General features: G+C 46.4%; 1 protein-coding gene and 1 non-coding gene across 2 annotated transcripts; both read right to left on the bottom strand.

The window, feature by feature from the left end:
• Window positions 1-383: 383 nt before the first annotated feature.
• Window positions 384-9094, bottom strand: LOC135502505 (sericin 1-like). Its single transcript, XM_064795411.1, has 11 exons — window positions 9022-9094; window positions 8351-8464; window positions 7920-8057; window positions 7382-7522; window positions 3842-7174; window positions 3454-3575; window positions 2736-2937; window positions 2239-2370; window positions 1747-1965; window positions 1263-1358; window positions 384-924 (listed from the first exon to the last, which is right to left on the bottom strand). The coding sequence occupies exons 1-11, from the start codon at window positions 9053-9055 to the stop codon at window positions 767-769; spliced, it is 4689 nt and encodes a 1562-aa protein (XP_064651481.1). The 5' UTR covers window positions 9056-9094; the 3' UTR covers window positions 384-766.
• A 2155-nt stretch (window positions 9095-11249) lies between these two features.
• Window positions 11250-11320, bottom strand: Trnag-gcc (transfer RNA glycine (anticodon GCC)). Its single transcript has one exon. It is a non-coding gene; the product is annotated as a tRNA-Gly (tRNA).
• Between the last annotated feature and the right edge of the window lie 1360 nt (window positions 11321-12680).

Raw genomic sequence — 12680 nt, 5'->3', positions numbered from 1 at the left:
AACGGCATCACGCTGAGATACTGAACCGTAGCGTCCTGAAGGCGACTCGTCCTTCAAAAGACGACGATGGATGTGACATTGCCTACGGCGATGACTGTCACACTGAGAATGATATATCCTGATGCGAAGGACAGTACCATTTTCAGTTATTGCAGTGGATCGTTGCCTCCTCGGTGCTCCAGGGACTTTGCTATATTCCGTTATCATAAGTTGTCAGGTTTTGCATGTGCTTTACGACGAATCGTGCCTGGCTGTCTGAATCTTGTACTGGCAAAGTGAGGTCTTTATGAGGTTGGCCTATATCGAGACACACAAACTCCAAGTACGGTGGTCTTCTCTGCACATAGCAAATAAAAAGGGTAGCTACCTTTTTGCAAGCAAACATGATATTTTTATCATATGTGTATTTCATTTTAAAATATCTACACAACATTTAAAACGGTGATATATTCGTGAAGACTATACAAAGCGCAGCGCGTAATAGGGCAATGCGAACGCGTATCATACAAAAATATCCTCCTGACTGACTACCAGCATTGCTGTACTTCAACCGAATTTATACAATGAAAAAAGATTTTTACAGAAAAGGTATCATTTAGTGTCTAACTACTGCGTAGTTAAAGCCAGTGATAACGTGAAGACCAACAGAAAATCGATTCTCATCTCTGCTAGCTGGTGAATTCTGAACCACCCTCGTGGAAGTTCTTTTTTATTGTCAATGCCAACAGGTCCTGAAAGCAGACGCCTTCCTGCTGAAATGACGTCGCTATTTCATATCCAGATCCGCTGCAGCAAGGGTTGCGTTCTGACAGGTCCTAGCGTCGTATTTGAGAACTAATCCTTCAGGGCAATGGCAGGAGAAACTCCCGATCGAATTGATGCACTCGTGGCTACAGGGCTTAAAGTGCGTGCATTCGTTGATGTCTGCGGGAAAAAAAGTAGATCTGTTTTACAAGGGGTCCTCGACCTTGAGCAAATCGATGAGACTTGCAGACTAAACTCGCCCCATCAAAGGCATACGCCTGGTCGAGCGAAGTTACCTCCTTCTCCATACACGTTCCCTTTTTTACAAATCTTAAAGGAACAACTTTTGCATGAGATATGTTGATATTTTATAATGAAAATTGCTTGCAGCTGGGCCGTGACATCTCCAAAAAGGATTGTTGAAATATCTCCATCCTCCTCGCCACCTTAATCCCTTGCCCAAAGTTGTCACTTTAAATTCACTGCTACTTCAGAATGTGATTTCAATGCTGACTTACCAAGTTGACATGTGAGACCATGGTATCCTGGAGGACAGCGACATCGGCCTTTTACACATACACCACCCTTTTGACACTCGTGGGGACACGTCTCTTCTGTTGAGAGATAGCAAAGAGATCAAGACTAAAACTAAAAGATAAATGCACATACTATATGATATCGGTGCCGGTACAGCACTGCTATTAGCAAAAGGTGCCTTGTGATGGCCAGTGTGACATGAATCTAATCACTATTGCCACTCTGGTAATTTAAAGGGATGCATACTATCCGACGTCATCTTAATTTTGAACAAATCTATGTTAAAAACAAGATTCAAAGACATTACGCTGTGTGATATTACGCTGCCTACACCGTCTTGATTGTACTACGATGTAACTGATCATGAATAAGAAGGTTTCCCAAGCCCCTCTTCATTCCCTGATATAGATGAAGATGCGAAATAGTGGTGATGGATCCCAGGATAGGATACTGCTGCATACTTACGCGTGCATGATCTTTTATCCGGCTGTAATCTTGAGCCAGGCGGACAGAGGCAGACATAGCCACCAAACGTATTCCTGCAGTAGAACTGGCACAGAGACGAATCATTCTTACACTCATTGACGTCAGACTGGCAGTACCTTCCCATGAATTCTCGTGGACACTCACACGTTCCTTCAACGCATTTGCCCTTGTTCATGCATTTTGGAAAACACTCCACCGCTGAAAAGATGAATTATGTATGTTTAACTGGTTTTAGGTAAGCTTTGTCAGGCAGACGATGGTCTAGAACGCAGTCACCTGTCTATTTCGAACTCACGTAAGGATTTTGCTGGGATCTTGTATCATCTTGTTTATGGCTGCCAAACAACCGGCAGGTCACTGAGCAGATAGCCGAGCTTTGAACAACCGGGCCCAGGCCTTAGTTCACTACGACTAAGGTGTTGTCATCATCATCTTACACCAGACGAACAGTGATTTGATCATCTAACTTACTTTTACATGACCTGCCGTCTGAGTTGAGAGTCTGGCCGGGCGGACAGACGCACCGGTAGCTACCAAATGTGTTCTCGCACTTGAAAGGGCAGCGCTGGGCAGTGGTTGACAGGATGGTGCATTCGTCAATATCTGGAAGGACAGGCCGAAACGAACATTGTAAGCATAAAAAGTGTGGTTGCTGAAGTTACTTCTACATCACAGTAAAATGACGAACTGAGCTGCCAATACCACTGTCGCCCTAAACTACATTACATTGGCTACTTGCTGGATGCACCTGAGTTGTACTGACGACCACAACGATCGGACTGCAGACCTTTCATAACTCAAACAGCATCCGTAGATGGGAATATTGTCGTAGAACACTTGACTGTAAAATGTCCGGTCGAACTACATCCAAAACAGTTTTGGGCTCACCCGAGATGAAATGACTTTGGAGGGAGGTTCATTGGATAAAGGTAGCAACTTCCCTCCTACGTTACTTCCTCCTGGCTTACCGTAATTGCAAGTTGGGCCAGTAATCCCTGGCGGACACACACACTTCCCTTCTTGGCACGTCCCTCCGTTGGCACACTGCGGCTTGCAGGCGGGCTCCTCAAGGTCTTCCAGGAGCATGCAGGCAATGCCATGCTTGGTCAGGCGGGGGACCTTCCCACGGGGACACTGGAAAGAGAGTGCGCCATCTCCCTGACCTTCGAGCTGCAAAAGAAAGGACCTAAAACAGATAGCATCGCAGTATCACCCGCCTGAACCGATGTATCGAAACCACTGATTGAAAACTTGTAATGAAGCCTGGGCCTCCGATGGCGGAACTTCAGCACAGACACGTTAACTTTCATTTATGGTAGAAGTCCAGTGCAACCATCTCCTTGTTGCTGAGGCCAGTGAGCTTCTTTTTGACAGCAGCCATACCTCTAACATCACCAACCCAAATACCTATTTTCACAGAAGGAGTTACGTGGCGCATATCGCTTAGGGCCTTGATCACTACACAGCGCAGCGTGATATCACAGAGACCATGGGCGATAGCGCCACGTGAAATGCCTCTGTCGAGATGTCTGGCTTCCAGCATGTGCCACGATTTTCAGTAAGACCTTAACTGGGTTCCCTTGACATTCTGAGCAAAATATTTTTCTCTGGGTCTCCAATTTGTACCTGTCCCCTGCATGCTGGTCCAGTACATAATATGGAGGCTCCGTTAGCCGTGATCCTTACGTTCCTAGAGTTGAATGAATCTTTCCCGACTTGGATGTCGCCCCTTTGTGGTCCTTCCTCGCCGCCGAATTGAGGTACTTGCGCTCTGAACTCCACGATGCGGTCGATTACCATAGGTTTGACTAAAAACAAGTAAAATCAAGTTTATTTCTAATAAATCTGGATGTCATCGGGAAACTACATACTAAAAAACACGACTTTTTCGCGCATCAATCTACGCAGAAGAAAACGACTATCAATTTGAACGATTCTAAGGCTTTCACAGGTGTTGTATCATGCTTTATGCGATACAGATTAAGATGACTGCAATGGCTTGAGCTCCTTTCTACGAGGTTAAGCAAGCCTTACTTGGAAAGACCGTAGGCTAACATCTTCAACAGTTTCCTACCTCTGGTGCCTCCGCTAGAATGTGGTATTCCACTTGGCCAATTCCCGCCGATGACGTCACTTCCTCTAACATTGCTACTTTCTGTAGGGAATGTGAGATCTTCGGGTACCCTCCTGTCTGTGCCTTCCGGGAAGGTACCTTCACCAGGGATATTGGAACTGGTACCCCCATCTAGCGACTTTCCAGTCATGTCGATTTCAATTGGGAAAGTTCCCAAGCGAGAATCACCCTCTGTTCCTGTGTCAATAGATGAACTTGGAAATCCATTTCCAGAGTCAATAGGGAACCCATTGCCATTTCCATTTCCAGAGTCAATAGGGAATCCATTGCCATTTCCATTTCCTGAGTCAGTCGGGAATCCATTGCCATTTCCATTTCCAGAGTCAATAGGGAATCCATTGCCATTTCCATTTCCTGAGTCAGTCGGGAATCCATTGCCATTTCCATCTCCAGAATCGATTAGGAATCCATTAGTGTTGCCTCCAGTTTTCATTGAGCCCATGTCTATAGGGAAGCCATTGGGATTTTCAATCACTGTACTGCGACCGATTCCAGGGTAAGTACCTGATTGATCCACGGTGGATTTTCGAATTTGAGACCCTCCAAACTGATTTCCTGATAGTTGGGAACCGAACTGAGGCCCGGTGCAGCTCGTCTCTCCATTGCTCCCACAAGGAAGCTGACCATTTACTTGCCCATTTATTGGTTGACCATTTGGCCCCGTGCAACTTGTCTCTCCGCGGGCACCACACGGCAGCTGACCGCCTACCCCACTATTTCCCCCAGTGGGAAGATCGGTTTCGTACCCTGGTCCTGTACAGCTGACTTCTCCATTCGTTCCACATGGCAGTCGTCCCCCATTTGCTCCTCCGTTACAATTCACCGGCCCGTATGGAAGCGGTCCTATTGGCTGTTGCCATCGCCCTACGTCAACGTTCCAATTTGGTTGTCCAGCGGCTCCTCCACATCCGACACGTTGTTGTCCTTGACCTTGTTTTAATCCTTGGACACCCCCTTGCCCCATGAACTGACCGAAATCATTCCAATTTGTTAACTGTTCATACGATGGGTTCCAGTTTGCTCCTCGGTTAGCAGGTCCCTTCGAATTAGCGCATCCACCAGTCTGTCCATTTCCAGCCTGCCCTGAATTCCCACATGTCGGGATCTTGTCGACTTCTGGCTGGAATAACTGGGCATTGGGGTCTGTATACGGCCTTCCGTCTTTACTAAGATCGACCACGGCTCCTCCTGGTCCGCTACTGCCACTCTGTGCCCCACTTCCACAGCCGCCATTTTGTGTCTGGACGCCATTTACATTTCCTGTACCGAGACAACCTTGACCTTGACCTTGACCTTGACCTTGACCTTGTACTTGAAATTGACTTTGAATAGCTCTTCCTGACGTGTCCTCAACGAAACGGCCGTCAGGGAGCTGAATGTACTGCCTCCCTAACCTGCCCTGTTGATTGCTTTGGAATGGGAAACCATCCGGAGGAATTCCTGGTTGGCCCACACTGGAAAATTGCTTGCTGGTATCGACAAATGTATTTCCCTCAGAAGCAAATGGTATCTGTCCGTTACTATTTGGCTGAAACTTGTTTGCTCCGCCAGGAAATTGACCTTGGAACTGTGCATTGCTTCCGAGAAATTGAGTACCACCTTGAACCTGGGATGGAACCGATCGGAAAGATGACCCACTTGGATTCTCAGGGCTACCACCTCCAGCCCGCAACCCTGTACCGGCTTGATACTGTGCTGAAGCAGACTGTGGACTGGAGAACTGTCTGCTCGTGTCAATCAAAACTCTCCTGTTACCGTCTGAAAGATCAGGGAAAGGATTGCGTGCGGCAGTCTTACTGCTGACTTCACCAGTTCTCTGATTGACCAATGTCCTGCCATCGTTTAGAAAATATTGTCCCAGAGATCCACGTCTCCCGTCCCTGCTTGGGAAAGTTCCCATGTTGTTCATCGATCTTGGGCTCTCGGAGCCTTCGAAACTACTTGTTGCGGATCCGCGATAATTTGGCTCTGGTCCTCTGAAGGTAGTTCCCGCTGAACCTTGACTAACACTGCCCAATCCGAAAGAGCCACGGGAATCCCTCCCTGTCCCTCTAAAGTTGCTAGTGGCTCGTCCTCTGTAATTTCCCGATGATTCATCGTAGCGGCCAATACCAATGTCAGATGAACCTTGGTGGTAACCTTGGTGGTACCCACTGTTGGTAGATCCCTGGGATCCGGCCCGTCTCCCGTCGAAGCCACTGACTGGGGAACCTCGCTGGTCCCTACCTCTGCTACCAGAGTTTATAAAACTTCCTCCGGAGAGAGCACTGGTACCTCGCCCAGAGTTTCCATTATATGTTCTGCTCCCCTGACCTTGACCTTGGTACCCCGTGCTCCTTTGACCTTGACCTTGGTACCCCGTGCTCCCCTGACCCTGATCTTGGTACCCCATGCTCCTTTGACCTTGGTATCTCGTGCTCCGCTGACCTTGATACCCCGTGTTCCTTTCACTTTGGTACCCCGTGCTACCTTGTCCCTGACCTTGGTACCCCGTGCTCCTTTCACCTTGACCCTGGTTCGTTGGATCAAAGGTGTGGTGCAGGCCAACAGAGACTGATGCACGACCATTTGTGAAACTCAGATGCTGCCCCGGGTCCAGCCGTGAGCTATGGCTGCTTGAAGAGCTCTGGCCTTGAGTACTCGAACCCTGCGAAGGTCTCTGTCGGTAGTTTCTAGAACCTTGGGCGTTGAATGAACTTTGATGAGTAGGTCTCGAGCTCTGGGTGTATCCTGGGTTGGACTGAGAGCTGCGCGAGGGGTAACCTTGCCTGTTGCGTGGAGGATATTGAGACGGATACTGATACCCTTGTGTTCCACTGGACGTCTGCCCATAGGTCTTTTGGTTTGTCGATGTCTGTCCCTGTTGCCTGCCAGTGTGAAGACTGGCTTGGACAACACTGCTGCCCCTCCTAAACTCGACAACAGGCACTCTTCTCTCCGAATTTGATCGCACTTCGGACTGTATTGGATGCTGTGATCTCCCAACAAAACTCTGCGGAGAGTTCCGCCGCATGGTTGCTGTGCTTCGACCAATTCGCGATCTGTCATGTTCACTCTCCATACTCGAGCCACGAAAGTAGTCCCCGAAAACCTTCTGAAACTCATCATCTGTAAAGAGCGGCTGGCCTTGACCTCCATTGATCACGTGACGCTGGTTGACCAATGTGTTTGGCCGGAAATTTGTCCATGCGCTTGATTGGCGACTGCCTGGTGTGTCGGACTGAACGTCACTCGTTTTCTCTTCGCAAGCACCGCCCTTGCATGCACCGTCAACTATAAATAGATTTGTAAAAAGAAATATTGAACGGGAAACCATGAAAATGAAATAGTGGTTTAAAGGTTTTTGTTGGAATCAACTTCAGGACTAAAGGTTTAACTGGCAGTCCTGCACTGCATGTTCACTGGATGTAGGCCTACGCAGATAGGTACAATGATGCCAAGTGATATTAAACAAAAAACAGGGTGTACATCTTGACTCACTTGAATGATCATCAACTCGTCTACAGGTCCTCCCGTTGGAGGTCAGCACGTGGCCTTCGAAGCAGGAACACCGGAAGCTTCCTGGAGTATTGACGCACCGTTGGTGACACGGAACATTGTGACTATGGCATTCGTTGATGTCTGTGAAAAGAAAGGAAGATGTTTACCAAATCATACCTGTCAGAATATTAAGTCGTCATTTTGTACGACGCTCATCCAGATGCCGTTTATAATATACACCGTACGCTGGTGGTACGTCATATCATAGTGGCCAAGTCATTTATGGTGGTCTGGTAACCGAGATATTGGCAGGTTTAGCAACCTTTACGAAGAGCTATGAATGATTAAGTACTGAGTGCGCAAATGTACTTCATCGACGACGATTTCTGAAGGTTTTTCCTGTTTTATACCAAAGACTGGACGGACTCAAGATTGGGGACTTGCCCGCCCTGTGGAAGGAAGACAGGAGAAGACCGCTTTGTTGAATGAGTAGGATCCCCAATGGCCTCACGGCTGTGTGACCGTCCTTTGACCTTACCTTGGCAATGCCTCCTGTCTATCCCGAGATGATAACCTCGCAGACACGAACAGAATGCTTTGTCGAAGTGGACGGAGCAATGCTGATGACATCTAAGGTCTTCGCAGGCTGTCTTCGTGTCATCAGCATTCACCTGACCTGCAGCAATAAAAGCACATCGTTTGAAAACTAAACAGGCCAGAGTCTGGTAAAACAACATTTTTCCTTTCCAGAGAACCATGTAGATGTAGACCTATATTCTCTCCTAAAAGTAGCACCCTGCCCTCCCCCTCATGTTTAAGATGACCGCCAAAATCCAAAATGGTCGTCGAAGTACCTGTTTTGGACGGTCTGTTTTACAAAGCCTTATTTTGCGTTTCCATACTGAAAGTGGCTTAGAACGGCCTCGACATGCAAGTGGCAATGAGCCAGTTCCCCGAATGAAAACCTACGTTGATGTGTTGAGGCCGTGTCTCCCAAACATGTATGACGTATTCCTCCATCAGGGCAGCGGCACGAGTTCGGGGCTATACATCGTCCCTCGCTGCAGACACCCTCACAGATCGCTAAAACAAGCAGAGAAAGGCTGAGGAAAACACTAAGGTGTATTTCTTGAGGTGATGGGCCGTGGGGGGCTGTTCAAAGCAATATACAGGTGGCCCGAGTAGTATCCTTCTTTGGCTAACAGCTGCCCACTCCTAATGTTTCGAACATGAGTTTTGGCCTCACCAATCGGGAGGAGCAATGACGCAGCATTGTTATGCCTGGTTTATTGGGAAGTTTGGAAGCTAATGGCGCATTTCAAAGCGGGACAGAGAGGGCTGGTCTACGAAGTCTCGTTTTGACCCAGTTTGTTGATGAATTATCATTCACTTTTCTGTGGCGAAGAGACGGTGCAAGGCTACACCGCAATGGTTACTTTACAGTGCAAAGTACTTATTCTTGAAGATGTCAAGGATGTATTCGCGATTGTCATCAGTGGTTGGAACAAGACCTGGACGGATGCGATATCACTGGCGTTATCCGCTTCTCAGAGAAGCAATTTGAGTGCACCCGATTGGCCTCGACATAACCTTGCCAGTGGACTCAATATCTTTTGTCCTTCTTTTCTCAGAATACCTACGCTGAGTGCATGGTCCGTTCGGATAGAGCTGCATCCATCCTGGACAACAGTATTGACTGGTTCCATGAAGACAAACGTTTGGGCTACTGCAAAAGCAAATAGGTAATACCGTCAGGTACTAAAAGCATGAGTAAGAAGAAGTTAGCCTCGAAACTTCCAGCCACCAATTCGAACTCCGGAGTGACTCCAGCACCACCCAGGGATGAGTTGGTCCTTGTGATGAAGGGTTAACTTATGTTAGCGCTCATTAAAATATGACAACTTGTTTGTTTTATTACACAACAAATCTACGCACGTTAGACGAATTTGTCATTGTGTCATGGTTTTATCGCTTAATCTTATATTCTTAATGTCACTTTAGACTAAATATCGGGCCTGAGAGAGCCTATGTAATAGGGTTTAGACATGTCAGAACGATATCATAGTTTTGTATCAGCGACAATAGCCGGTTTTTGTTTACCTAAGGATTATGAAAGTCCGTCATTACTATCTAATTGCTCGTCTTATTCATGGGATATCTGTCATCTATTAATAATTAGTTTCGTCGAAATGAAATGATATCACTTTAGTAACAGGAGGGTTAACGGTATACACGTATATCCTATATCCTAGGGTATCGTTCATAAGTGCATTGACAAACTAGTGCATTGAACTAAAGATGGCAGTGTCCATCCCTGATTGTCCTCAACGGATATCACCTCTCACTCTGGAGTGCCCTGATAATAACACCGTCGAAATTCCTCAAGACAGTTGCTAATTAGGCCAATCAGCTTAATTAGGCCTTTAGAGTTTGTACTGACGATGATTTTAACACGCTTTGAATCAACGACACATTTTGAAGAGGGAACAATAGGCCTTTTGAGAGGATGCTATAACAAGAATAACTGAATAGTCCCGGTGTAGAATATGTGTGATTGCTCCCCATATGCGTCAGTGTCCTCATACTATACGCAACAAGAGAGACGACGACTTTTCTAACTTTCCTCGAAACGTTATACCGCTTGAGGCCGCAAAAGACAGAAAGTTGACATGCGATGTCTGAATTCGTTCCGACGATCCCCCCCCCCCCCCCCCATGCCCTAGGATTTTGACCGTTGCATTGTAGGGGGTCCACCCGTTCTATCCTAAGACATTTCAAATCCGTCTACAGCGGGACACCAAATGATTAGAAAGATGCACTTACTGCCTTCTAGTAACGCCAATCCCACAGGCAGGATGGAGTTTTTTCGACAAGATCAGATTAAGGACGCAAAAAGATAACTTCGAGGGCATTGGGAGTTCGTCCTACCTTGTTGGTATATTCTTGCCTCTCAAAATCTGACCAGCAGCCGAACCAGACCTAAATCCGTCGTCTGCTCGCGTCGTTGAAGCCGTGAACAATCCTAAACAAAGACACAATCCAAACACTGTCCTCAAACGTCTCTGATAGTTGTGCCAATCCTGAGTAAATGTGATTTTATCCATTCTTTAGCTGTGAACACCTTTTCCTAATTAGAGTTTAGCATGTCGTATGTGTTGTCAGTGAACTAAGTTTGTCAGTGAATGATATTGTGCCGTTGTCTCTTACGAACGTCCCCCCTCTTTTGTCTTGTCCTCGGTCTCTTCGTTTCGTTACATATTTTACCACCCCGTGGCGCTTTAATTGATTTGAGAGACAATTGGCCAAGCATCCTGCAATACAATCTGTATCATAATACTATAAGGCGGCTCGATAAAGTGCCTTTTGGGGGAAGTTTTTCGTCTCGAAATTTTGCACGTTTGCAGGTGATATGTTATCCTGATGCAACGTTATGTTTATTTTCGGAAATTTACTTCAGCGGAGCAGTAATGAGGAATTTTTAATCGGACACTGTCAATTCTCTACCACTCACAGAAGCCAAGTGATATTGCATTAGATTTTCATTGCAATTCAATCTATTCAAGGTATAGCCCATTTTGAACCTGCCTGCGCCGCGGGTACAATGCTAGTACATGTATTATATTACAGGATGATTAGCAACCTTCCTGCAACTTGCAACTTCAAGAATAGAAAGGATAATTCACTGTTTCAGTAGAAACTGTAAGTTTTCTGCGATAAATAGATATCAGTAGACTTTTTTGCAGACGCGTTGTTTACAGACGACACCTCTAAAATTGGGTAAACCTCAATTATTTACACTGTTATAAATGGATGCGAGTCGTACTAAAAACATTGGCTGGTGCGATTATAAAAAATAAAAAATGATTCGTGCATTGTCCGGGAATCGAACCCGGGCCTCCCGCGTGGCAGGCGAGAATTCTACCACTGAACCAACAATGCGCTTATATCCAACTCGCTGATTTTATAGTATATAAAGAGTCACGCGTGCACATGGCGCGGTCGTTCGAGTAACTCGAGTAAGTACGTCACGCGTTTAACCTCTTTAAAGGGTCAGTGCTCTCAATCATAATATACGACGCTGGTTCAAGTTAGAATTGGTATTTTGATACATTGCGCAATTCGGTGACAGATGAGCACATCCAATTATATAAATACAGGTGGTGTAGGCATGTAGGCATATAGGCATACGCAAGTTTGTACCACAACCAGAAACATTTTATTAGATCCATACCAAAATAGTTTTGCGGCAGCCCCGGGAATTCTATTCACCACAAGAGACTTGAAGAAAGTATTACAGGAACGGAAGATGCCGGTGAGTGTACTGGACAGTTGTGACAAGACTAGCATCTTGGTATTTAGAAGCATCGAAGCATGGAGAAGGTACCTAGAATGTAACGAACGTAAGATGCCATATGAGATCCTTTGCTCGCATCAGAATGTCCAAAACACACACCAAAATGTCGCGAGCACCAAAAGATGAGCCGCAGCAGTCACCTTGGTAAACGTTGCGGGGCTACAACCGAACTAAAGTCCCCATGCCTGCTACCAACGTCTGTGAAAACCATTGGGCACTGGTGTTTTAGTGTACACCCCCATGTTGGCCCATCCACCATGATTAGGCCTACCCGCAGGGGCCGTCGACTATACACATCTACACGCTCCCTTGGCCTCGCCGGGCTACTGTAAAATCGGCCAGGAGACGTATCGGCACCATAACATCCTCTCGCGCGTTGCCTGGAAGCTGAGCATTGTCAAAACATTGAGTGCTAAACTGATTGTTATATATATATATGCATGGTCTTTTATTCCCAGCCTATTTGATACGATTCTGTTTTATCTTTACAGCCTAATGGTCTCATCCTTGTGGTCATGGCGACCCTACTCATCCCAACCATGGTACAGCCACGCCCCGGCCCTGGGCCACATTGTCCTTGACTTCTGTCGCCAATCATTCAAATATGGCTACTGCAACATCTCATGTCCGGCAATCTTTAAATTGGTGAAGAATTGTGACTTGGCCGATACTAGGTGTCGTGATAAAAGAGTTGACGAAATCAATAAGTGCAAGACAATGAAGGAGGAGAAATGCGATAACTCGTCGGATTGAAAAAAGTGGCGGGAAAACACAGGACATGCATGTCAATATAAGACACCAAATCTACCTAACTAAGAATAATAAACGCAAGCATATCAATTATTACTCTAATTGTCTCAGTTTATTATCACGCGCACAAGTTGTCCCTGTGGCCCCCTATCTTCCGGTCTTTGAACCGCAATGTCGAATTTTACATACACCCGT

This window comes from Lineus longissimus, chromosome 18 (genome assembly GCF_910592395.1).
Source record: "Lineus longissimus chromosome 18, tnLinLong1.2, whole genome shotgun sequence".
NCBI classification, from domain to species: domain Eukaryota; kingdom Metazoa; phylum Nemertea; class Pilidiophora; order Heteronemertea; family Lineidae; genus Lineus; species Lineus longissimus.
The sequence above is the reverse complement of the archived record's forward strand: the minus strand, read 5'-3'. Positions and strand labels throughout refer to the sequence as shown.

Bases quoted from the DNA above. Each gene is read 5' to 3' on its own strand.
- LOC135502505 (XM_064795411.1), bottom strand. From the start codon at position 9,055: ATGCAGCTCTATCCGAACGGACCATGCACTCAGC. The intron at 7,523-7,919 runs GTAAGGTCAAAG...TTCTTTTCACAG, and splicing joins AGACAGGAGGCATTGCCAAG to ACATCAACGAATGCCATAGT. The intron at 2,938-3,453 runs GTAAGGATCACG...TTTCTTTTGCAG, and splicing joins ATTCATTCAACTCTAGGAAC to CTCGAAGGTCAGGGAGATGG.